This window comes from Euleptes europaea, chromosome 7, assembly GCF_029931775.1.
Source record: "Euleptes europaea isolate rEulEur1 chromosome 7, rEulEur1.hap1, whole genome shotgun sequence".
Lineage (NCBI taxonomy): Eukaryota > Metazoa > Chordata > Lepidosauria > Squamata > Sphaerodactylidae > Euleptes > Euleptes europaea.
The window spans coordinates 77,396,625-77,423,241 of NC_079318.1; the positions used below are offsets into that span (position 1 = coordinate 77,396,625).

General features: G+C 45.8%; 2 protein-coding genes across 3 annotated transcripts in view; one reads left to right on the forward strand and one right to left on the reverse strand.

Moving 5' to 3' along the window:
* CCDC25 (coiled-coil domain containing 25) overlaps positions 1 to 16,624 on the reverse strand; it is a 103,937-nt gene extending 87,313 nt beyond the window's left edge. The window contains exon 1 of the mRNA XM_056852494.1: positions 16,619 to 16,624. The gene's annotated coding sequence lies outside the window, so the exon portion shown is untranslated. The remainder of the gene's footprint in view (positions 1 to 16,618) is intronic.
* Positions 1 to 26,617, forward strand: part of SELENOI (selenoprotein I) — a 60,266-nt gene that overhangs the window by 19,743 nt on the left and 13,906 nt on the right. For both annotated transcript variants that reach the window (XM_056852491.1, XM_056852492.1), the window contains exons 2-5: positions 18,082 to 18,150; positions 18,521 to 18,629; positions 24,890 to 24,964; positions 25,611 to 25,873. In XM_056852491.1, the coding sequence (XP_056708469.1) occupies positions 18,082 to 18,150; positions 18,521 to 18,629; positions 24,890 to 24,964; positions 25,611 to 25,873 (516 nt within the window). The remainder of the gene's footprint in view (positions 1 to 18,081; positions 18,151 to 18,520; positions 18,630 to 24,889; positions 24,965 to 25,610; positions 25,874 to 26,617) is intronic.

Here is a 26,617-nt window from a genome sequence, read left to right on the forward strand (position 1 = left end):
AGGGCATCAGGACCTCTGAATCCTTGTTTATCAATTTGTCAGCCCCAAATAAAGGCAAACCCATGTCTCGCACGGCAATAAGCCGCACCATCAGATCTTGCATTTCCCAGGCCTATAGCTCAAACAAGTTGGCCGTGCAACAAGGCATCACGGCCCATTCTGTCAGGAGTGCCGCTACCACAGCTGCCCTCCATCGACAGGCTTCCCTAGAGGAAATCTGCAAGGCGGCGACCTGGTCGTCCGTCTCCACTTTCGTCCGTCATTATAAATTGAATCTGTTCGCTTCTGCGGACGCGGCCTTTGGCCGCAGAGTCCTTCAGAGCATTCTGCAAAATTCTTAACCCACCCGGGCCAGGGACAGCTCTTGTAAGTCCCACTTTACAGATGACCTCCTCTTCCAGAGCGAGAACGAGCCTTGGATACTCACTGTGAAGGCTCCTTCTGCTCTGGAATACGGAGGTCATCTGGCCCACCTCTCAGGAATTTAGCATTTTGTTCAGGATTAGCTAGTTCGTTTGGGGATCTAGCAACTTCCTGCCTTTTCCACAATGGAGCCACGGCTCTTAGTTGAGTTGCTGTTATTAACACTTGTTGTTTTCTTCTCACAGTTACTGTTGTTCCTTCTATTTAAACCTTCCTGTCCTTAAAAAAAAAAGGGGGGGGGGAATTTAGGCGTTCTTGTGCCCTATAGCTCGGAAAGTTTCAAACTGGAAATGAGGGGGCGTTTCCTCAGAGACAGGAAGTCAAAGTTTTAGTCCTGCCTCCCAGAAGCAAGAGGAACGGAAACACCCACTTTACAGATGACCTCCGTATTCCAGAGCAGAAGGAGCCTTCACAGTGAGTATCCAAGGCTCGTTTCCCTTGTGTCATTTTCCCTACCCCAATTGCTGTGGTTTGCCTTGTTGGACAAGCATACAGATTCTGTATGCATGTGGCAATATACTATTTGTCCCCAGTGGAGGCCTAAAGGTACTTACATGATTCTCCTCTCCTCCATTTTATCCTCACAATCACTTTGTGAGAGTATGCGATTGACCCAGGGTCACCTAGCAAGCTTCCATGGCAGTGAAGATTTGAACCTGGATCTCTTAGATATTAGTCCAACCACTATGCTATGCTGGCAAATAGCCCTCGAAGCCCTGAGGCCATCTAATTCCCACAGGTACTTTTGAAATACCAAAAAACATCTTGCTAGTATGGGACCAGTGGTGTATACCAAGGCACAGACTAGTATTTTTCAAACACTTGATTTCTGAAGCACAGTTCTTTTTCTTAAAACTGAGACACGTGCCATTCTGGGACTCAGTAACACGTATTCTTGTTAATTTACACATGCAGTATTTAAGCTAGGAAGCTAGAAAAATGTGTCTAAGGGAATATTGCAAATAGGAATCATAACAAAATATTGTCGAAGGCTTTCACGGTCAGAGTTCACTGGTTCTTGTGGGTTATCCGGGCTGTGTAACCGTGGTCTTGGTATTTTCTTTCCTGATGTTTCGCCAGCAGCTGTGGCAGGCATCTTCAGAGGAGTAACGCTGAAGGACAGTGTCTCTCTTCCTACACACTTGACACTGAGAGACACTGTCCTTCAGTGTTACTCCTCTGAAGATGCCTGCCACAGCTGCTGGCGAAACGTCAGGAAAGAAAATACCAAGACCACGGTTATACAGCCACGGATAACCTACAAAAACCAAGGAATCATAACCATTGAAGTTCTTAATTTTTATCTGGCTTTGACATGAATAAGGTTGCTAAACCAGATAAAGAAGAAAGTTGGTTCCTTTGAAATGTGGTGGAAATTGGCTTTCCTGGACTCCTATTATGTTACCCATTGAGATGGATATAAGTCATTACAAATACTGTGGCAGAGGATTTCTGGACAGACTATCTTAGGAAACATCCAAACAAATGACTGCTCAGAGAAACTGGAATTGAGGCACAGGACTGAAGCACAGAAAATACACGCAGGCTGTTTCTTTAACAAAACCTGTCAAGGTCCCAAATGTAAGAATTCTTACAGAAGTTGGCTTAAAAGTACAGAATTCTTACAGAAGTTGGCTTAAAAGTACAGAAATCTCTCTAGAACTGCATGGCTTTAGGCCTGCAATTTCAAAGCCCAGTGACAATGCATACTTTACTGCCAGATCCGGGTCAGTTTTTTAGCATTCATGCAGCTCAATTAGGTATTCCAAGCATGTCATTATCTGTAATCCTTTCGATGGGCCTTTGAAATAGACCTCACTTTACTTTCATCATAAGGGTGGTATAGTTGTGGAATGCCTCCTTAAGGAAGTTAAGGGGATTTTCAAAAGCAGTTTGCTGTTCAAAGAAAGTAATTCCCACTGGACAAGCTCCTCGGGTACACCTAAAGTAGTTGTTTTGGATCCTGGCCACAGACAAATTTATAGATTTTTCTTCCCTGAACTACAAAAGACCAGGACATTAACTATGAGGGAGCAAAATAGGTTTATTTTGCTGTCTGAAAAAAGTATATTGGTGAGTTACCTCCTTCATAAATGTGTAGGAGTAATATTATGCCCTGAAGGATTGTGGCGTAATGACTCTTTCAAAGCACAGGTGTCATACGGGGCATAGTTGAAGAGCTAGCATGGCATATTAAAGTGCTAATTTCTACATCACGTAAGCCTGTTGTATGAAATCCTGAGGACACTTGGGTTCTGGTAAGGACTGCCTCAGCAGTTCCCAACATGTTTTTGGGCAAGGAAGGAAACAAAGGTACAGAATCGGTGCCATTGTGTTTTCATAAGCCTTGGAATAAACTTAGTAAAGAATTAGTTGTGAGTTTTTGAAAATCCTTTGAGGAGTAGGAGGAAGAAACATGCTTTCCTCTTAAGCTGCTCATGGGCTTCCTAACTCATGCAAGGAATGTGCGTGTGACTGCTGGCAGCAAGAGGAAAATGCTTCTAACAGTGGCTTGAATTGTCAGGGAACTGGCAGACCATGTCAGTGGGCAAATACTCCAGAACAAAATAGCAGTTAAGCACATTTTCTTTCCAGAAAAACTGAACTGGTTTCAGAGTTCTTCAATCCTAAAGTGGCTTCTGATGCTGGTGAAGACCCCTTTTCTTGGGCAAGTAAGAGATACAGATCCCTATAGGCCTTTTCACATGACCATCCCATGTGTGTTGATAATTGTGCTTTTTGAGCCAGTCTCATGCCAGACACATGTCTGACAGTTCTTCCATATCATGGTTTATTCCAGTTTGTGAATTTAAAAGTTATGTGTGGTAGAAAAATGGCAGCTGCCTAACATACAGAAGCCTCTGGGAAACAGATGATCTTTTTGAACCTGAGTTAATCAATGCCCAATTGTTCCTAGGCCATGTCGAAGCTGAACTGCTTTAATATTCTGCAGTTCAGAGGATTAACTCTTTCAGCTGGGATACACTAGAGTGTGGTGGGGGTGGAGGAATTTTGATGGTTCAAACCTTCCTGAACTCAACTGACTCCAGACCAGAAGCATAAATCAGTAAATGTACTTGAACTTGCTTGTCACTGTTTACATGAAGGCAGGCAGCCAAATTAGTGGTGATTGTCCTTTAGCTGCACAGATCATCGGCTTTTGTCCCAAGGGCTCTTGATGCACTACAGTGGGCAAATCATGTGTTTTGTTTCCCTTGCACTCTAAACGCATAACTTCTGAATGGCCTCTATTGAGGTAGGCTAGCTTAGGACCAGTTCACATGTCTCCTTTAGGAATGTGTAGAATATGTGATGCGTATAATCATGCAAGGAGCCCCGTGGCGCAGAGTGTTAAGCTGCAGTACTGCAGTCAAAAGCTCTGCTCACGACCTGAGTTCGATCCTGACGGAAGTCGGTTTCAGGTAGCCGGCTCAAGGTTGGCTCAGCCTTCCACCCTTCCGAGGTCGGTAAAATGAGGACCCAGCTTGCTGGGGATAAAGGGAAGATGACTGGGGAAGGCAACGGCAAACCACCCCACAAACAAAGTCTGCCTAGAAACGTCGGGATGTGACGTCTCCCCATGGGTCAGGAATGACCCGGTGCTTGCACAGGGGACCTTTACCTTATAATCATGTAAAATGCTTGAGCGTGACTGCAGCAAGCACATTTGTTGTACAGGGATGATATGGCTTCTCAAGGATTGCCAGTTGGCTGAGGCTCCCGGTTGACTCTACTGTGTGCAAACTCTACGAGGGGAGGGGTCAGTGGCTCAGTGGTAGAGCATCTGCTTGGCATGCAGAAGGTCCCAAATTCAATTGCCAACGTCACCAGTTAAAAGGATCAAGTAGTATATGATGTGAAAGACCTCTACCTAACACTCTGGGGAGCTGCTGGCAGTCTGAGTAGACAATACTGACCTTGTCGAAGGCTTTCACGGTCAGAGTTTATTGGTTCTTGTAGGTTATCCGGGCTGTGTAACCGTGGTCTTGGTATTTTCTTTCCTGACGTTTCGCCAGCAGCTGTGGCCGGCATCTTCAGAGGAGTAACACTGAAGGACAGTGTCTCTCAAGAGACACAGTGTCTCGAGACACTGTCCTTCAGTGTTACTCCTCTGATGATGCCTGCCACAGCTGCTGGCGAAACGTCAGGAAAGAAAATACCAAGACAACGGTTACACAGCCCGGATAACCTACGAGAACCAATACTGACCTTGAAGGGCTTTAAGGGGGGGGGGAAGTCAAGTACCAAAGTCGGACTGGCAACAATAGTCATAATTGAATCAGTGCCTTGTACTGTATTGAGCTTAGAAGGGAGTAATTTTAGGCTGGGGGAAAAACAGCCATATATGGAATCTGAATTGATTTTGTTCAACTATAAAATGCATCATCTGCTTGTCCTCTGACATCCTTGTGGCATGATTTATTGCACATAAGGTCTCTGCTCTGCTTTCTAATGCACACAAATGATTCTCTCTAGAGTTTGCTCCTTGGCGACAGCAGCAATCTCACTTTCCTGACAGGTTAATAGGCCAACATGATATACTGCCGTTCAGAAGGAATATACTGCAGGGGTCTGGAATGGTTTCTCTGTTTGTGTGTGGGTCTTCTCCATCAGTCTCACTTTGCAGCAGGGTGGATACAAATCAATGATTTTAAAAGTTTTAATTGGATTTTTAAATAAAATGTTTTTGAGGAAAAATCTGTTTAATATACATTATAGTCCAAAAGTTATTCATCATGAAAGGAGGATTAGTTTTTAGTTAATGTAGCATGAGGCTTTTTATTGATGCAATGCTTACATTTTTTGGTAAACGAATTCCATTAATCCATTCACAGTGTCATGCTTTTCCAAAAGTTTCTGTAAAATTATCCTGGGCAGTTTTTCTGTCTAGAAGATATTATCATAGATGCTTGTTTTCTCAAAACTGTGGATTTGTGTCTGCAGAGATAAAATGCCTCTTCTTCATGGCAAAAAATGTTATAAAATAAACAGAGTTGAGAATCCTTAATCCCATTGCTTCTTTGCAAATCTATGTAAACAAAATAAACCCCTTCTTAAGTACTATGTTTCAAGAAGTTCAATGAATAGAAGATTGATTGGAGGGGAGTAGATCTGCAGGAGGAGCTAGGTGTGAGGGGGGACCTTTTAAGCAGAATTCTCCACAAGTCTTGGGATCTTTGTGTGTGAAGCCTGAGGTTTATCATATTATTCTCTCCCTGGAGGAGAAAACCTATAATGGCAGCAGGCTGTAAAAATACCCCCTTTGGGAATATTTTAATGAAGTTCCTCAACCTATGCGTAAGGCAGGCATGTGTGCAAAGCGCAAACACTGCGACAAGGAAATGCGAGGCCTAGTGGCCCAAATGAAACATCACGAGAAGTGCTGTTTAGGTAGAAAAACATGGTTTAAATATAGTCTTACTGGCTAGTGATTTAAATCAATTTGTTTTAAATCAAATCCATCCTGCTTTGCAGTAAGGAGAAAAGCTGGATTTGCTAAGGTTTTGGGCACGTTGCACTCTAGATATTCTGTGTGTTTTCGGCACTGGCTTGGAATTGTGAATTGCTCAAAGGCCAGCCACTGGTGCAGACAAAGTCCAGACATGGAACAGTTCTGGCCTGGAGAAAAAAGATATGACAGTAAGTGTGAGCTTTTTTATACTGGTTGTGGGGGTCAGTGGGCCTGACTTGGGTATGATACGCCAGAGGAGTGAACAGCATATACTTGTGAGTCGGTTTCTTTTCTCGTGTGTCCAGCATCACCAGTTTTCTAGTAAGCAAGTAAAGCTGTGTGTTCTTCCTTCCTGGCTATTGCAGGAACATGTACCTAAGAAAAGTAGAACATGTTGCAATCCAAGTTGGGAGGCAAACAAAGGTTCAGTTCAGACATGAGGACAATTTTTTCTTTGCACTTCATGTAGTTGAGAACCCAAGCCATTGCTTGAGCTCCCAAACATGCAGCAAGCAGATGTATGGATTACAGCTGCTTGCCCTTCTTGTTTTGTCAATTTGGACATAATGCCATATCATTCTTGAGTTTCCCAGGTTTGACGGTAGGGCATGTGAGCTGAACCAGCAGCAGAATTTGTTTTTCTGTGCAATGATTCACAAAAATTGCTTCTTGGTCATTAGATTCCCAGTCAATACAGTTATTGTATGTTCGTAATTTTTAAACATGCAACTGAGATAACAGTGAAATTGAGTATTCTTTTTCCATGCACCCGTAGCTGTAATTAAAAGCCAACCGACTTCAGTCTGAAGCAAGTTCACTTTTTATTTAGCTCCATGACATCACCTGCCTCCTTCCCCTGCAAGGTCTCTGAGTAGAGCATTTTGCTTAATCCTGTGATGCAAGAAGAAAACGCAGTGGAGAGTATATTAGTACTGTAGAAATACTGGTAACCCAAATCTCTTCCTGGGGACAGAGATTTGGTGTCAGTGTTTCGCTGCAAGTGTCTTGACTTACTGAAGCTGTAAGAAAATTGGACGAATTAGGAGGTGCAGGAATTGTGGAAGGGGCTTGAGCGCAAGATGGTTGTCCCGAGCTCTGGCTCCCTGTGTGTGCCGAACAGAGATTATAGTAGATAGGGAGCATCGAAAAGCCATTTCCGTGGTATGGTTATGGAACTATCTGTGCTGTATTTAGAAGAAGAGTTGGTTTTATATGCCGACTTTCTCTACCACCTAAGGAAGAATCAAACCAGCTTATAATCACCATCCTTTCCCCTACCCACAACAGACACCTTGTGAGGTAGTTGGGGCTGAGAGAGCTCTATGACTACCCCAACCAAGGTCACCCAGCTAGCTTCATGTGTAGGAGTGGGGAAACAAATCCAGTACACCAGATTAGCGTCCGTCACTCATGTGGAGGAGTGGGGAATCAAACCCGGTTCTCCAGATCAGAGTCCACCACTCTTAACCGCTACACCATGCTGGCTCTCTAACCTCTATGAAATATGTGCAGTTTTTCCATTCTGGCAGTATATATAGTCAGCTTGGTTCAGTCTTGCCTTTTTTGTTGTTGTGGAGACTGAATTATATTGAATTCTGTTTAGACACCGTGATCGGCCGCGCTCTAATAGTGCTCTGGTGTATGAAATCATAGAAAGACCTCCTACAAGTTCATAGCTGCCTCTTACCTTGTTTCTCTTTGGATCTGTTTTCTTATGCTCTGCCTTTTAGCAAGAAACTTTAGGTTGGGGTCAACTTAGTTACATAGCCTGGAGTTGTTTTTCAGCTGTTCAAATAAATCCCTTCCCCAAAGCTGGCCTTATAGGTCTCTTAATATTGCTGTACTATAGTCTGGACAGTCTCAGTCATCCTGGCTGCCGTATTGTAGATCAGTTTCCAAATACTCTTCAAAAGCAACCCTATGTACAGTTCGTTTTGACAAGCATCAAGATGGGTGTCTATGGCCAGGTTACCTCTATCCAAGAGTGGTCACAGTTGGCTTAGCTTTACCAGCCTCAGCTGATAGAGGGATACAGAGATCCTCCAGAGTGTTGTTTTTGACACCATACCAAACATGCAAACTATGGGTTGTATGCCCCCAGCTCTTTTAAGTGTCCATCAGTGGTAAAGCTAAGCCCCACGCATTTTAAGGCTCAACAGCATTTGGCTAAAAGAGACAGGAGCCCTGCAGTTTCAAGTAAGATCAAGTGTTTTTGTGAAGCTGTCTCCAAAGAGTGGATTTGCACTCATTTGTGCTGTAGAGCTCTGAAATAAGAACAAGTACTTATGTAATGGAACTGGGGCTAAGCTATATGAACTCTGGAGTTTACACAAGTAATTAGAGTCCTGCAAGGTGAACTTCAGACCTTGGCAGTCACATCGGTCCCTCTCCTCCTCCTGGAATTCATTGTTGAAAAATAAACCGGAATATAGGGGTCCATTTCTATTTTTTTAATTGTATACATGGTTTAATTGTGTACATGCTGTGTCATGCATTAAAAATACTGCCCCCCCCCCAAGAAAAACAGAAATGGGTGACATGAAAAATTTGCAACTGTTGTCTTCCAAGTTGGCGCACAGGCCTCAGCCTAACAGGTAGTGTTTCTGTGGCACCGTTCGAATCATAGAGTTGGAAGGGGCCATACAGGCCATCTAGTCCAACCCCCCTGTTCAATGCAGGGTCAGCCTAGAGCATCCCTGACAAGTGCTTGTCCAGCCTCTGCTTAAAGACTGCTAGCGAGGGGGAGCTCACTACCTCCCTAGGGAGCTGATTCCACTGTCGAACAACTCTTACTGTAAAAAGAAATTTCCTAATATCCAGCTGGTACCTTTCCGCCCATAATTTAAACCCATTATTGCAAGTCCTATTGTCTGCTGCCAACAGGAATAACTCCCTGCCCTCCTCTAACTGACAGCCCTTCAAATACTTAGAGCTAGTTCATTGTGACATCAGCTTTCATAGGCAAGAGCCTCAGTGTCCAAATTCTTGATGCAAAACAAAATGGTGGACAGATGCAGGACGTGCAGAAAGGATCCACTTAGGTACTGCCTACTTCTGCAGCTGTTGTCAAAATGTGTGGTTGTTATAGGCCTGCCTTTCCCACAACTCAGAGGAATGGGTGGGATCTTGCCTCAGATGTGATAACTGATCCTCAGCGCAGCACAAAATTGAGGGACATTTCCTGTGGGCCCTTCCTAGTTCCTGCTCAGGAAGATGGTGGTCACTTATCGTACGTACCCAGCCGAAGAGAAGTAAATTTGCAGCCACAAGCAAATATGTGGGCCTCTGTGTACAGAGATAAAATTAATAAAGGGCTGTCTGAAAAGAATATATAACACATGATAGCTGAGGTATTAAAAAGAAAAACTGCATAATCTGTGTGTTAGGAAGTGGGGGTGGACTTCGAAGTACAAAAAACTCTTCCTTTCATTAACCCATAACCCTGACTTTAACCTTAGGGCTACCATACTGTACTTCTCCATCTTTTTTGCCCTGGAATCTTTTCATGGGGAGGGGCCGTGGCTCAGTGGTAGAGCATCTGCTTGGCATGCAGAAGGTCTCAGGTTCAATTCCCGGTATCTCCAGGTAAAGTGACTTGGCAAGTAGGTGATGTGAAAGACTTCCGCCTGAGACTCTGGATAGCTTCCAGTATGAGTAGACAATACTGACTTTGATGGACCAAGGGTCTGATTCAGTATAAGGCAGCTTCATGTGTTCATGTATGAGTTTCCTGCATGGTCATGTATGGTCTATGTAGGAAAATCATTTAAATGGAGGCTGACAATGTATGTGAACACTGCATGTTAACAGGGGTGATATATCCATGCAAGAAATCCTATTGTGTGAAGTGCCTACAATTAGTGTAAGATCACAAATGGAGTATCCAGGTTGGCTTCCATGTCCTGTCAGATGGCTTTCATTATGTTCCTGTTTTTATATGCTAAGTGTTATGAACTCTTGTTTATGGAGTCTGCAATCTACACATAAACTTGCATCCTTAATTCAGGTCTGTAAATTAGGCAGTTATTATCCTGTATTGCTGGTTTGTGGGGGAAGGCTGAGGTCGAGAATAAGTGAGATGACTGTTAAGTTCATAGCAGAGGTAAGGTTTAATTGTGGGCATTCTCTTTTTACTCCTAGCCAGTATGTTAAACAGGCATTCTTTTATTTTTACAGCAGAGGCAAACATTAGTAAGTAAACTCAAGAGCTACTAAACAAATGTCTGCTGCCGCACGCCTGTCATTCAGTGATTTGGCTAGGGTTTTACTATTGTGAAATTTACTATTAACCTTCATAATTTAGATGTAGGGTGACCATATTTGGTACATCCTATGAACCATAAGTACAAGGCCCTCATGGAGGTGGCTTGTTCCTTGTCTTCCTCTTAACCCCCCCCCCAAAAAAAAACCCAGTGCTAGAGGTCAGGGGAGCTTTGTGGACAAAATACCTCAAGGTGCAGGGTGCCATAGTGAGAGGGGTGTTGAGCAAATCACCTTAGTTCCTTTTTGCATTGATGGAGGAAGCAGAACAAGTTTTCCATTGGTACAAATAGGTAGGCCATTTTGTCTGACTTGCTACTCCACTGTAGACCTCCCCCATGCTATTTTGTTCACAAGGCTCTCCTGTCAGTGTTGTGTGTTTTTTGGTTGTCTTACGGGCTCTTGCGTAGCGCAGAGTGGTAAGCTGCAGTACTGCAGTCCAAGCTCTGCTCACGACCTGAGTTCGACCCCCACGGAAGTCGGTCTCAGGTGGCTCAAGGTTGACTCAGCCTTCCATCCTTCCGAGGTCGGTAAAATGAGTACCTAGCTTGCTGGGGGTAAAGGGAAGATGACTGGGGAAGGCACTGGCAAACCACCCCATAAAGCAAAAGTCTGCCTAGGAAACGTAGGGATGTGACGTCACCTTATGGGTCAGGAATGACCCGGTGCTTGCACAGGGGACCTTTATCTTTTTACGGGCTCTTGAGGAAATATCTCCTTACATCCCTTCTTCAGTGTTAGTGCATTTAGTACATTACATTTTCTGCAATGATAATTAATGTAGTAGACGTTTGATTAAAATAAGTAGTCAGTGCTGAATTAAAAGAATATATGCCGCTTTACAGATGGACTCTGCTCTCAAGTAAAACATTTCCCTCCTCCTAGGACAGTCTCAGTTATACTGATTCTATTCCTGCCAAGTAGAGACACATCTGTTCTAACCTAGCCCCTGTCAAGAATATCTTAATAACTGTATTTCAAATAAGTTCCCTGTTAAAAATGCCTTTAAATTAGAGGCCTGCAGATTGTTTTGCTGTTCTGTCCATTAATGTTTTATGCAATGCAATTGTTATGCTAAAATACTCTCACTATTCTTTCCTCAGTAGCCCAAAGTGGCTTCCTAAAAAAGGTCAGAAGACCAAAAAACACAACCTACCTCACAGCATGGTGGTGGCTGTGAGGATAAAATAGGGGCATGGTTAGGGGATCAGTGACTTCTAGGACACTAGCGTGATCCCTCTCGGTTCTTGCGGGTGAGTGTCCAACCCTGGTCAGTGTTGGATTTGGGTGATCCAAATGCACTTATAATGTGTGTGTTTTTTCTTAGCACAAGGGTGAATCTTATTTATCCAGCCATTTAAAATAACCAGTGTTGGTAAACAAATACTGTGCCCTTCATACACTGCTTCAGCTCTCACTCTAACTGCCGGGTGGTCATGGAGAGCTTCTGCAGCATTTCTTTTTTCTCGGCTTGGCGCTGGCATAAGTACTGACCCTTCTGGTCCAGCTCCTCTTTGTATGCTGCTAGAGATCTTCTCTGTAGACCAGCATTTGGGTAGCCTCTCCTTGTCTGTGCTGGTTCTCGGCAGCTCTCATTTTTATCTGGAGAATCTGCCAGGATAGACGCTGCTGTAGGGCATCTTTGTTTAAAGGCAGTCTACTCGCCGTACACCTCCCATCAATATGTCAAGCTTTCCTGCATCTTTGATTAAATAGAGGCTAGCAGTGTAGGAGTGGGGAGTGATATAAGGTGCTTTGCACACTGTGGAGAAAGGCAGGGTATAAAAAGGCAGGCTATAAATTAAGTAAATAAAAGGCTAACAAACTCAACACAACTATGGCTATTACGTAAAAATATTAATACTGCTACCCTGTTTCCTCCTTGTGTGCTTTTATTTCTCACTCATGCTTTCGGTGGCTTGGTGGTAGAGCATATGCTTGGCATGCAAAAGGTCCCAGGTTCCATCCCTGGCATCTCCAGTTAAAGGACCAGGCAATAGGTGATGTGAAAGACCTCTGTGTAACACACTGGAGAGCTGCCGCTGGTCTGAGTAGACAATACTGACATTCATGGGCCAGTGGTCTACATCAGTAGTAGTAGAAGAAGAGTTGGTTTTTTATATGCCAACTTTCTCAACCTTTTAAGGAGGATCAAACCGGCTTACAAATCTCCTTCCCTTCCTCTCCCTACAACAGACACTTTGCGAGGTAGGTGAGGCTGAGAGAGCTCTGAGAGAGTTGTAAGAGATCTGTGACTAGCCCAAGGTCACCCAGCTGGCTTCATGTGTAGGAGTGGGGAAATCAACCTGGTTCATCACCAGATTAGAGTCCGCTGCTCATGTGTAGGAGTGGGGAGTCAAACCCGATTCTCCAGATTAGAGTCCACTGCTCTTAACCACTACACCACGCTGTGTGTGAGTGTGTGAAGTGCCAAGTTGCAGCCGACTTATGGCGACCCCTTTTTGGGGTTTTCATAGCAAGAGACTAACAAGAGGTGGTTTGCCAGTGCCTTCCTCTGCATAGCAACCCTGGTATTCCTTGGTGGTCACCCATCCAAATACTAACCAGGGCTGACCCTGCTTAGCTTCTGAGATCTGACGAGATCAGGCTAGCCTGGGCCATCCAGGTCAGGGCACCACGCTAGCTCCCACCATATAAGGCAGCTTCATGTGTTCATGTGTGTATCCTCTCTAACTCCTTTCAGTTGTCGTTTTTCAACAGACATTTATCTTCTTCCCTGCTCCTGGGTTTACCATTTTAGAATCCTTCTGTCACTCAGTCTAAATTCTGTCCACTGAAACCAGGAGTAATTACATGATCCTTCAAACTTTGTGTGTTTACATTTGCTTACAAAAGGACAGTTTGTGTAAGGACGCACAAATAGATTTATTTGAAGTTCTGGAGAAGACCTTCAAAGGTAAATAAGCCCAGTGCATTTTCAGTCTCAGGTGGAACTCTTAAACAAACTGTTCTTCAAATTGAGCATGTTAGATCAATGTGTGTTTTATGTAATGTGAGTATACATTAACTTTTTACAGTACTGAACAACATATGTTCAGTCAACTAAGCAGTGAAATTAAATATTATAAAGCAGTATAAATTGACAAAATCTTCAGGGTAGGACTATGGTTAGATTTACTTCTCTCTGTGTGAAGGTCTGCATAACTAGGTAAAAAGTTAAAGGTCCCCTGTGCAAGCACTGGGTCATTCCTGACCCATGGGGTGATGTCACATCCCGACGTTTCCAAGGCAGACTTTTGTTTTATGGGGTGGTTTGCCAGTGCCTTCCCCAGTCATCTTCCCTTTACCCCCAGCAAGCTGGGTACTCATTTCACCGACCTCGGAAGGATGGAAGGCTGAGTCAACCTTGAGCCGGCTACCTGAGACTGACTTCTGTCGGGATCAAACTCAGGTCATGAGCAGAGCTTTTGACCGCAGTACTGCAGCTTAACACTCTGCGCCACGGGGCTCCTGCATAACTACCCTCACTAAAATTGCTGCAGATGGAAGAATTCTGAAACATGAACCTGTTCTCACTCTGAGGGGGAAGGCATCTGGAAAGATGGGTGGTGCTCGGGGTAGCAGGATCAAGATTAGAATCCCTGGAAGATGAGGGGGATAATGGTTTTGTGTTTATCAGGATTTGTGTAGATTAAGTTTCTTCACTGCCACAGCAAGTCCACAGTTGACCTTTGCTCACATACATTGGAGTGGGGTCCCCAACCTTTTTGAGCCTGTGGGTACCTTTGGAATTCTGACACAGCATGGTAGACATAGCCAAAACATGGCTGCCACAAAACGGCTGCCACGAGAGGCAGCCAGAATATGGCTGCCACGGCTTACTTTCAGTAACACAGTAAAATCCTTGTGCTGTGGTAGCAATTGCTGCCAAAGCAACATTTTAAAAAATGAGACGCCATACTGGGGGAAAGCCCCATCTGACCCCACCCATGTTCTAAAAGCACTTGGTGGGCACCAGAAAAAGTGTTGGAAGGTGACATGGGCACCTCGTTGGGGATCCCTGCGTTGGAGAATCATTTGAGGCTCCTTGACTTCAGGTTCTTCCAGAGGCTTGGAAAGTTGCACTATAGCGGGGTGGCCAAACCGTGGATCAGAAGCCACGTGTGGTTCTTTAATAGGTAGTGTGTGGCTTGTGCTCCAACCCACTGTGTAGCTCCCGCAGCATTCGTATTCTCCCCCTTCCCATTGGTCATCCCACTTCTCCCTCTTAATAATGCCAGTTGCTCCCTGCACCCAGCTGTGGTGCTGAAGTGGATTGCTTTGCTTTGCCCTTCTATATTTCGGAGCCCGCGGAGAGGAGTGTGGGGTGAAAATAAAAAAGAAATGAGGTTAGCCATGGTACCAGTTTCTGCTTTCTGCCCCTTCATTTGTCTTGTGTGGGCACCACTTTACCCGTTGCCAGTTACAGCTGAGGGTAGCACAAGAAGTGGGCAGACGTCTTGCCTAGCTTGCTGCTGTCAGCCATCTTTGCTCGCCAAACTGGCCTTTTCTGGAAGGGGGGGGGCTAACCCCATCCTCTTTGTCCCCTCTCCAGATGAGAGACTCAACCCCTGTTACTCACGAAATAGGAAGAATAGCTCTACAAGGAGCGCGCACCGTCGCGGTCTGACCCCCTTCCTTGGTGGAGCCGTGCTTGCAAGAGAGGAAGAAAGAACAGTCACAGCACACTTGGCCTCCTCATTCTAGGCCCCTGACCTATCTGGCTGTTTCTGTGTGTGTGTGTGTGTGTGTGTGTGTGTGTGTGAGGTTTTTCAGTCCCAGGAATTCTTTCCAGGATTTGGAAGGGCTGCAAAAACAAAAGGGAACCTGGGAAAACAAAGTATACCATGCAGGGAGTAGGAGGATGCTGTCCATTATCCTTTGTATTTTTGTTTTTTGTTTTTGCCGTCATGTCACATCTGGCTTGTGGTGACCCCACAGGGTTTTCAAGGCATGAGACATTTGGAGGTGGTTTGCCATTGCCTGCCTCTAGGTCACAACCCTGGAATTACTACGCATAATTTGATAAACCTCTATCATGCTCCCCTCCCTTTTTCATACCTTTTCCAAACTGAAAAGTCCCAGGCTCGTTGGCCTTTCCTCAAAGGAAAGGTGCTCCAACCCCTTAATATTAAAACACAATGTCATAAAAACATATCATAAAAACTATTAAAACCAAAACTAAATTGCGTGTTAGAAGCCGATAAAACAGTAATTAAAACATAGGGCAGGAAGGAGGGATTATTGAGTGAGTGCTGGATGAAACAAAAAGTTCTTCACCTGCTGGTGGAAGACAATGACTGCAGGAGGCAGACAGATATCCCCGGGGAGAGAGTTCCAGAGTTTTGGCACCATGGCTGAGAAGGCCTTCTCTCAGGTTGCCACCCACCTAATCTGAAGCAGGACCTTGTAAGGCCTTAGCAGTTGGGCGGGTTTGTATGGGAGTAGGCAGTCCTTATTGGAACGGACCCAAGCAATCAGCTTCAAACAGTTTGAGTGCCAGCAAAAAGCATATGCACACATTACCAGTTCTCAAACTCTGGAAGATTATTGACTTTAGTTGGCTACCCTTCTGCTATAGGATTTTAAAATGTGGGCGCTTTTTGAACTGCTTGGTATCGTCCTTCAAGCGCAGGAGCCGAATCAAAGAAAATGGCATTCGGGTGGTGATGGCTGCATCTCGTGATGGACAAAGAGAAGAAGTTGCCAAGGCTTGGTTCAATTAGACCAGCAATGGCGCAAGTTTCAAGACTTCCTTGCTTATGTTTTGTTATGCTTAGCAAGCATAACAAAGGTATAAGGAGAGATTTTTTTCCTATCTCCTGTAAGGGAACATCTAAGTGGCCATATCGTTTGGCTGTATTGATAAAGGTTGTGAGGTTCTTACCTGGATTCCTTTAAATTGGATCACTTTAAAACTGGTGTGATTACATTGTTTGTTTTTTGTGGACAGCCTTGCTTCTCTCTCCATTGTTCCAGACTTGGTTGACACACCCCACATGTGGTTGTGGTTTTTCTCTCTGTGTTGCTGTGATACTTCCCGGTAGTAATCTGACCCACTGGTAGTGCTGAAAGGTTTGAGAAATGAACAAGCCTGGAGGATAGACTGTGGCTGCCAGAGCTGTTCAGGGCAGCAGACTGGCCACTTCATCTAATGGGATGATTCAACCGGCTGTGAAATTAAAATTGACTAGTTTCAGCAAGGATTTGTGCGAGGTGGCGCATGTAACACTATGCTGTTTTTAGAAACATCAGAGTGCTAGACCAATGCATGTAACCAAAATTCTGCACCAAGGAAAGCTGGATTCTGGGTAAGGTTGCCAACCTCCAGGTAGTAGCAGGAGATCTCCTGCTATTACAACTGATCTCCAGCCGATAGAGATCAGTTCACCTGGAGAAAATGGCCGCTTTGGCAATTGGACTCTATGGCATGGAAGTCCCTTCCCCAAACCCCACCCTCCTCAGGCTCCGCTCCAAAAATATCCCAAGTATTTCCTAACCTGGAACTGGCAACCCTAATTCTGGGCCCTGTATTTGTTACACTAATTAAGGATATTAAGGTAAGAGATGCTTAATTAGAAATAGACATTCTGCTCGCTGTGCACTCTGTTTGCTTGTACACATTCTGTTTAACCAGAGCTACCTGAAACTCTCCTGCCTGATCTCTCTTGCTTCTCTTTGTGCCCTGAAAATTTCTCTCTGTGCTGATCGCCTATTAGGTGCCGAAACTGCCTTTAAACACTTCCTCAAAAACCAGCTTCTCCAGGAACCCCTTAATCCCCTGGTCCCCAGCAGCAGCGTTTGAGAATGTATTAATTAGCTATGCTTGTTCACTTCCTATTATCCTTGACCCTCCATCTTTGGTGTCCTTACTTTTAGCACACCCAGACACTCTAAAAGTAATCTGGAAGATCCAATTACATGGATAGCATTTTATAAATCGGGATATTAACAGCTTTGGAGGGATCCAGGGTTTTTCAAAATGTATTTTAGAAGCTGAAAAATATAACTGGAAATCAAAAGCTTCATCTAGCTACAGGTGCAAAAATGTAAATGGAAAGACATTGGGGTTGCAGATGAAATAGGTTAAGCCTCTGGAAAGTTATCTTTTCAGGTCCATTCTGTGTGACCACTTAGAGCCGGAAAGGTTCCATCTCCCTCTAGTGTCTGCTGTACCCCAAGGCAGAATGCTGGCTGTGATGAATTTCTGCTTTCCTCTGCAGACCTCTTACTTATTGGCATCTGTTTCATGTTTGTGCCATTCCAAATTGCAGCAGATAGGGGGTGGAACTAGTAGATATATGGCATTGTCTTCAGGCTAAATTTTGAATCAGGTTGCCCTCCAGCCACCTCCTGTCCTAAGGTTTTTGTATAGTGCAGGCAGACATCTGGCTTGAGAGATCCTTTCTACTCACCGACTCCAAGCGACCAGGCCAGACTTTTTCTAATTCTGCAAGAGGGATAGAGATAATGGGATATAAACAATCGGCCAAGTATCCCCCTCCATTTAACTGAAATCTCATTACCTCCTCAACCACTTTGAAGTTGTGTGTTCAGAAATGGATGTTAGACAGGTTCTGAAAATGCCAAGGGGACGAGTTGATATATAGGATCCTTTTGGTGTAGGGCCTGCCCTCCTTGTCTGAAAGGTTACTGCTGTTACACCACAAGAGCGACATCTGATGTTGGAGTCATGGTGTATTTAAGATCGTGCTGTGTTGGTACCACAGAGTAAGAGATGCAAATTGAACCTCTCTGGTTCAAAGTTTGCTGGTGAAAGGTGAGCAGAAGCTTCCAAATAGCTGAATGGTGTCCTGTGGCTTGGTAATATGTTTGGCAGTGGGGAAGAAGGTGCATCTTTCTTTGTGCCTGTTAGAAGAGGGCTTCTTGAAAGGCTCGCTGAGGCCTTCGGCGTAACCTCTCTCCCCGTTTTGTTTCCTTCACAGTACAGTGCGGTGGACAACAACCCCCTCTCCTTGTATGTTATGCACCCATTTTGGAATACGGTGGTTAAGGTGAGCTGTTTTCCTTAGTTTTAGTTTCTGCTCTTTTTGAGTGTGTCTGTGTTTGAAGTAAATCTGCATAACGTCCCTGTGAGCAGAGAAATCTCCAGAGCAGCCTGGTTCTTCCTGGTTGACATGAACCCTGTCTGTCTGTGACTAATGCAAAAAGCTTGGCCTTTTGAAGGGGATGTTAAGTGTTTGGAGACACAAATCACATTACGGCCTGAAGCTCTTGTGCTGCTGCACAGCGATAGCTGCTAAAGGCCAGCCTTGTCAGGCACTAACAGTCACATTCTCCTCTCTTAAAATGCCACAGAGAGGCCATTTGTACATGCTAACTGATGTGGGTTTTTTTGCATGTGTTCTTACTGCTTTCCCATAGATTTTCCCTGCGTGGCTGGCCCCAAATTTGATAACGTTTTCTGGCTTCCTGCTGCTTGTCTTCAACTTCTTCCTCATGGCATACTTTGATCCTGACTTTTATGCATCTGGTAAGGCTGCCTCTTTTTTTAAACAAAAAGTATATATGTTTATGGACACCAGAATGATGGAGATGTGAGATGCATGTTCTTGGCACTGTCTGCGCACTGAAGGGTTCTGATTGATTTATTTGTTCACTTAACTGCAGTAATGTGAGGGCCCCAGTAGTAATTTGACTGCAATAATGTGAGGGCCCTGCATGTTCCAGGAGCTGGACAACTTGGATTTTTGTTGTAGGGCTGCTTTGGAAAGTGCAGGTGAAGATGACCCCAGCGTCCTGCCCATCCCAAGAAGGTGGAAGAGTAATGGCCTGTGAGAGTAGAAGAGGAAAGATAGGGATGCTACAAGTGTACGCTTATGTCTTTTCCTGGGCTATCTTCAGGTATGGGAGGGGATGTCTGTGTTCTTTGCCCCAGATTGATCACTAGATTCCATTCCCGCTCTGAGGGAAGGGCATCTTGCAAGCTTGGGTTTCCCACCCTTTTGCTCGGGGAGGCAGGACTTAAATCAAACTTCCTGTCTCTGGCGGGAAAGCCCTCAGCTTCCACTTTTCTTTCCTGCCTTGCCGGGGAAGGCTCGCTAGTAGCTCTGCTCTTGTGAATCGACTAGAATACCTAGGTTTTTCTGTGTTCTGTGTTCGTTTTACGTTACCTTCCCTGTTGTTAGTCCCTTAAAGTTATTTTTTTTTAAAAAAATTCTTTCGTTATTGTAATCGCGTCTTCTCGGCTCCCAGTTCCTTAAAAATGGTGGCTATTGCCGAAGAGCGGGAAGACGACCTCCTATTGGTGGGCGATTTTGACTCTGCCCTCCGCTCCCAGGAGTCCGGGGAGTGGGCAGAAGCCACTGATGCCGGCCCCACCGGCGCTGCGGGAGCCGCGGCAGCAGGCAAACCCGGCAAGAAATCGGGGGGGGGGAAGGCGGGGGCGAAGAGGCATGCGGCTGGCACAGCGCCGCTTCACAGTCGCACCAAATGGCCGCGGGGCCCGAAGCGCTGCTCAGCCACCCCGCTGGTCTCATCTGCGGACCTTCCCTCCACCGTCCGGGGAGTGGATGAATGCCATCCATGTGAGGATCAGGGGACGCAGAGGCCGGCTGTGAGTAATGCACCCACCCCCCCAGCCTTTCACAGGACGGAACATCACTGTATGTCCCCCGAGCAGGTGGCTGCCATGATCGCCCAAGCCTTTGCCTGGACTCAAGCAAACAATTACCCCACCCCACCCCTGGATCCTTCAGTAGGGAGGGAGAACGTAGCCCAAATACCACCACCTCACCACTCCCAGTATGGTAGTGAACCGGGCTGCTCTCATGGGGGGAATGCTAGAGCCTGGCTAGCAAAAGCAGCATTAAAATCACTCCGGCCAATGGAGGACGATATTTCTATGGACTCTTCCTATGTAGAGGAAACCAGGGAAGAGCCCATTCACCCAGACCACAGGAGATATTTGAGGTTCTCCTACAGCAACATTCACATCCAGTTCAAGGCCCTCCCATTCGGTCTGGGGTCCATCCCTCGTGTGTTTTCCAAGATATTGGTGACCCTCGTGGTGGTTCTACGAAGAGAGGGGATTCAGGTCCACCCATACTTAGACAACCTTCTCATCTGCGCACCATCAGTTCAAGCCTCTCTGACTCATACAACAAGGGTCATTCAACTACTCGAGGATCACGGATACCTCATAAACCGCGACAAGAGCCATCTCCATCCTACCCAAAGGCTACTTCATCTAGGGATGATTCTAGACACCTCAACAGATACCGTCTTTCTCCCACAGGAAAAGGCACAAAAAATTGCCCTCCTGGCCAAGTCTGTTTCCAGATCCCGTCAGTCCTCTCTCCGCACCCTCACAAAACTTCAGGGCCTGATGATCTCCTACATACCAGCTGTTCCTTGGGCCCGACTACATGCCCATCCATTGCAATGGATGTTGTGACCCCACCAGCTCAGCATTGCCCACAAGGTCAACAAATCAGTACTTCTCACATCAGAAGTAAAGAGGAGCCTTCACTGGTGGACTCAGAACTCCAATCTCCTCAAGGGCAACCGGTTCATCCTACCAGAACCGATACAGATCTATACAGACGCCTCCTTAGATGGGTGTGGTGCCACGACTGGAGTCTTAATAAACCAGGATCTTTGGACCCAGACAGAAAGAAGTCTCCACATCAACATTTTGGAATTAAGAATCATTCGTCTGGCCCTTCCTCAGTTTCTCTCCGTCATCAAGGGCAAGAACATCTTGATCAGGACCGACATGTTGAAAGGTTCCGTTTAACCCAGCTGGATCCGAGAAGGTCATCACCACCCTCCTTTAGGCCAGACGGCCTTCCACCAGGCGGATTTACGATTACACCTGGCAAACATTTGCACTATGGTGCAAAAGAAAAGGCCTGCTCCCTCTCTCTGCCCAACTACTATCCATTCTTGACTTCTTACAGGATGGAGCAGCTCAGAAACTTAGACCAGGTACCCTACGCAAACAGGTGGCAGCCTTGGCTTCAGTCATACCCGTTTTGGAGGGTCATCGGCTGGCCTCTCATCCACAAATCAAGGCATTCTTACAGGAAGTGACTCAGTCTAATCCTCCAGTTGTTAACCGTTTCCCTACCTGGCGCCTCAACACCGTTTTGCAGGCTATTCTAAAGCCTCCCTTCGAGCCATTGACAGAGGTCCCTCTTCGGTTCCTGACCATGAAAACCATTTTTCTGATCGCCATCACTTCAGCGAGAAGGATGTCAGAACTCAGAGCACTTTCCATCAACAGAGATCTCTGTATTTTTCATAAGGATAAAGTCACCTCGACTTGACCCTACATTCATCCCAAAGGTGAACTCAACTTCCCATAGGCAGCAAGAGATTCATTTGCCTTCATTCTGCCCAAATCCTTCAAACCAAAAGGAAAGGGAACTCCACTACCTCGACGTCCGTCGGGCACTCAAAATTTATATCCATCGGACTGCTAAATTTCGCCGCTCAGAAGCCTTATTCATCTCAACTTCACCGAATAAGGGATTAAAGATGTCCAGACAATCCTTGAGTCGCTACGTTAAACTCTGCATCACGGAGGCATACTGGGCCAGCAAGCACTCCGTAGCGCCACTAGTACAGCGGCATTTCACAAACAGGCCTCTCTTGAAGAGATATGCAGAGCAGCCACCTGGTCGTCTGTCTCTACCTTCATCCGACACTATTGGATTAACACACTGGCATCTGCTGAAGCGGCCTTTGGCAGAAGAATTCTGCAACATGTCATTGAGGAAGACATGCAAGTCTCTTAATCCCACCCGGAAAGGTAGCTCTTGGACATCCCAAGCTTGCAAGATGCCCTTCCCTCGGAGCGGGAATGTAGCCCTGGTACTCACCGAGAGGGTTCTTTCTGCTCTGAGGTAGAAGGGCATCTTGCCCCACCCGATGAGAACAATACAACACCAAGGGTGGCTTGCTAAGCAAGGGATGCTACCAATCAATTAGTCTTCCTCATGTCTTCTTCCTGGGCTCTGGCTCGTTGTGTTCCGTTTGTCCAGTAGTCCAGTGTTCGGTTGTTACCCAAAGTTTGTTACATGTTGTTCACATGGTTGTCGTGAATTACAATAGTTACTTTTCAGAATGTTCCTGTCTCCGTCTTAGCTGGTGATGTAAAGTGGAAGCTGAGGGCTTTCCCGCCAGAGAGACAGGAAGTTTGATTTAAGTCCTGCCTCCCCGAGCAAAAGGGCGAGAAAACCCAAGCCCTTCTACCTCAGAGCAGAAAGAACCCTCTCGGTGAGTACCAGGGCTACATTCTGCTGCCATTTGCTGACCACAGATCTCCCCCCCTTCACACACACCAGTCTGATTGGCTTAGGACAGGAGTCCCCAACCTTTTTGAACCTGTGGCACCTTTGGAATTCTGACACAGGGTGGTGGGCGCAGCCACAAAACGGCTACCACAGGACTCGAGGCGGAGCCAACCACGAACTGTCAGGGAATGAGGTCATGCTTACCTAAGAGTAACTCTTCAAGATTTCAGGCAGAAGCTCTAACAGGATGCCTTTTTAAAAATGAATAAAATATTTTCTTGCATACGCACAGCTTACCTTCAGTCGCACAGTGCAGATCCTTGTGTTGGGGTAGCAGCTGCTGCCAAAGCGGCTCTTTAAAAATCCGCAAAACCAGTCACAAGCTCTGCTTGGCCCTTCCTATTTTTTAAAAAACACTTGGTGGGCACCAGGAAAGTTGTCTGTGGGTGCTATGGCACCCACGGGCACCATGTCAGGGACCCTAGCTTAGGATGTTCTCTTCCTTAACTCTTGACAGTGTAGTTATGTTGGGAATGTGGTGGCAGTGTGTCCTTTCCTAAGGGAACTCCAAAAAAATGCTCCAGCCTGACATGCGTAAGGAGCTGTCAATTTGTTGAAGGGGCATCTTATGAGTAGGTGACAATTTTCACATTATCTGCTGACCTTGAACGGTCTGGAATGCTGCCATAAACCTGTATTAAGTACAGTGCTGCTGACCAGGCGCTCCTTCCCCTCTTCAGGTCACTGCATTATAGTCCCTTTTCCTCCTTGCATTCATCAGCATCATTAGAGATACATCTGTTCCTGCCCCTTGTTTCCTGCTGGTATGTTGCTTTTTATTTTGTTGTCCTCGTCCTATGTGAGCCCACCCTTGACAGTTGCATTATTGCTTGCGTTGTTTTGTTTCCAGTTAATCTATCTCAGGGTAGTATTATACTCCAAAATCACTGAAGGAGACTACAGGAAGGTTTCTGTTTCACCAGAAAAATGAATAGATTGAGAGCCACCATGGTGTAGTGGTTAGAGTACTGGACTAGAGTCTGGGAGGCCCAGGTTCAAATCCCTACTCAGACAGGGCAGCATAACAGGTGACTTCGGGCCAGTCATATTATCTCAGCCTAACCTACCTCACAGGATTGTTGCTAAGGTAAAATGGAGGAGGGGGAAAGAATGTTGTAACCTTTATAAATGAAAATTCCTTCGGGGGGAAATCTCAAAGCAAAAGAGCACCTTCTTGTCATTGCTGACATACCACAAGAGTCATGTATGTCACTTCAGTATGTAAATTCAGTTTAACATAGTTCTGGATTAAATGGCTGGGCCTAGTTCTGGGCTGACAGTCACTGCCCCAGGTTAAATTCCCAGCCTTCAGCCCTAAACATGCATTGAACCTGGGAAATAATTGTGCTTTTCTGCCTTTAACTTTTGACACATTACAACCTCAAAACACCACCTAGTTACTGTAATCTGCATTCAGTGATCATGTGCATGACCATTAGGGTTGCCACCCTCCTGGTGGTACCTGGAGAACCCCCTCTATTGCAACTGATCTCCTGACAGCAGAGATCAGTTTCCCTGGAGAAAATGGCTGCCTTGAAAGGTGGACGCTATGGCATTATATGCCACCCTCCCCAGGCGCCACCCCCAAAAACCCCATGTATTTCTCAACCCAGAGCAGACAACCCTCATGACCACAGAGTTTTTGAAGGATTGTGATATCTGCCCTTGGCCTTCTGGACCAACATTTTCCTGTCTTTAGCATCCCATAGATTCTAACTTAAGTCAAACAAAGGTGCTGTCTATCTTCTGGGTGCTGTTTGGAAATGTGGGGTGCCCTGAGAAGGCAGGAGCTTGGAGGCATCACTTTGGCAATCTAAGGTATTAGTTAGAACAGGCGAACACATTTGGCACCAGTCCAGTTTTCCTCATGCACCCTTCTCTTAGAGTGGTCAGAAGCAGGTGGGGTTAGCAGCTGTTGGGTTGGATCCCATCGAAGAGCACCACGCGCAGAATAGTCCTTGCTCAAGAGGAACTACTAAAACTACTCCTTGCTGTCTACTTGTGCTAAAGAGAAAGTGATTGTATCCCCACTGTTTTATCTGTCTGCGTGCCCAAGACTTAGCACAAGGTTTCTGTTCTGAGCCAATCTCAGAAGCACATGGGATGAAATTGTGCAAAACATCTGTTGTGCGTTGTGTTGGCTCCATTGCTGTTTCATTAAAAATTATATTGAAATCCTACCTGTTACAAGCCTTGTGCTACCACTTGTGCAAACAGAGCTGCACTAATTACATTGTCCTTTCTGCTTGTGTATCGCTGGATCCAACCTGTTGCAACTAAGTTCATGCTAATGCCTACACAGAAGGTTGGTTGAAGGCGGCTGAATGAGCTGTGTGCCAAGAAGAGAATGGCCCCTGGTCTCAACGTGTTCCCTGACAGCATTTGTTGCACGTCGTGCCTAGTTGACTCTTATCTCAACGTTTTCTTTCTGCAGCACCTGATCATGTGCACGTTCCGAACAAACTGTGGGTCATAGTGGGCCTTCTCAATTTCGTTGCTTACACGCTAGGTAAGAGTTTCCAACTTCATGCATATAGCATCTGTATGTAGTAGACAATATGAGCAAACTCCCTAGCCTTGACTGCCATATACTTTTCGCACCCCTAATCCCAAAATGCACACTCCAAGCAGGCTCTCCTCCTTTTTCCTTGGTGTGGAGCCTGTCACAGCTTCCTCCTGCAACTAACTTGTGCAGTGATAAGGAAATTCTCCCTGAGGCTGAGAAGGAATGGTTCAGAAGCCAGCAAGCTCTGACTTTGGCTATCCCTGTAGCAGGGTATCTGTATTCATCTCTGAGCTGACTGTTGTCCTTCCATCTCAGACTGATTATAGGCAAGAGGACAGGCTCTGGAAGGCACCAGCACCTTAGTTTGAAGTAATCCTCAGCTGTTAAAGCCCTTTAGGAGAAATACTTATGAGGCTATTAGTTAGTTCCGGGTCTCTATTATGAGTTGAACTAGAGTCAAGATGGTTGACAGCAAAAGGAAAGTTGACACTGATTGTTTTAAACAAACACATATGGTAGGTTTGGATTTTTCCCAGTCGTTCTCTTCTTCCCATGTCAGTTGCAGCCAGTCACTGGGGCTGCAAGCAGTTTTAGGCTATGGTGAATTTTAACAAGGCCTCCTCTTATACTCTCTGTGCCCCCTTCCCAGATGGCGTGGATGGGAAGCAGGCTCGCCGGACCAAATCCAGCACCCCGCTTGGCGAGCTCTTTGACCATGGCCTCGACAGCTGGGCTTGCATGTTCTTCGTGGTGACGGTTTACTCCACCTTCGGCCGGGGCCCCAATGGCGTCAGCGTCTTTGTCCTCTACCTACTCCTGTGGGTGGTTTTGTTCTCATTTATCCTCTCCCACTGGGAGAAATATAACACGGGGATTCTCTTCCTGCCGTGGGGATATGACATCAGCCAGGTGGTAAGTGTTGACTTTTCTGCCCTGTGAATTTCCCAAGGAAAGCCCTAGGACCTGTTGAAGGAACTTTAGTCCAGCTTGCATGCTGTTCAAGGGGCAGGCAGTCATGGCGGGCAATGGAGCATGGCTATCACCCAATGTGTGTCTCTTCTGAAATAGTTAAGGGCTGCCCTGTGTACGGACATAAGTGCCATCAAGTCACAGCTGACTTACGGTGACCCAAGCAAGAGGCTTTCAGAGCAGCTGAGGAGCGGAGGTGGTTTGTCATTGCCTTCCTCTGCAGAGTTTTCCTTGGTGTGACCTCCCATCCAAGTACTCATTCTGCTTAACTTACAAGATCAGGCTATACCATCCCTCCTTCCCTCCAAGGGCTGCCCTGCACCCTTGTAAAAACTGGATTACCAAGCTGCATCATACAAATGCCTGTATAGGCCAGCACATTTTAAATAACAGAATCATAGCGTTGGAAGGGGCCACACCGACCATTTAGTCAAACCCCCTGCTCAATACAGGATCAGCTTAAAGTATCCCTGACAAGAGTTCGTTCAGCCACTACTTGAAGACTGCCAGTGAGGGGGGGCTCACCACCTTCCTAGGCAGTAGATTCCACTGCTGAATTACTCTTACTGTAAAAAAATTCTTCCTAATATCCAGCCAGTACCTTTCTGCCTGTAATTTAAACCTATTATTGCAAGTCCTGTCCTCTGCTGCCAACTAGAACAGCTCCCTGCCCTCCTCTAAGTGACA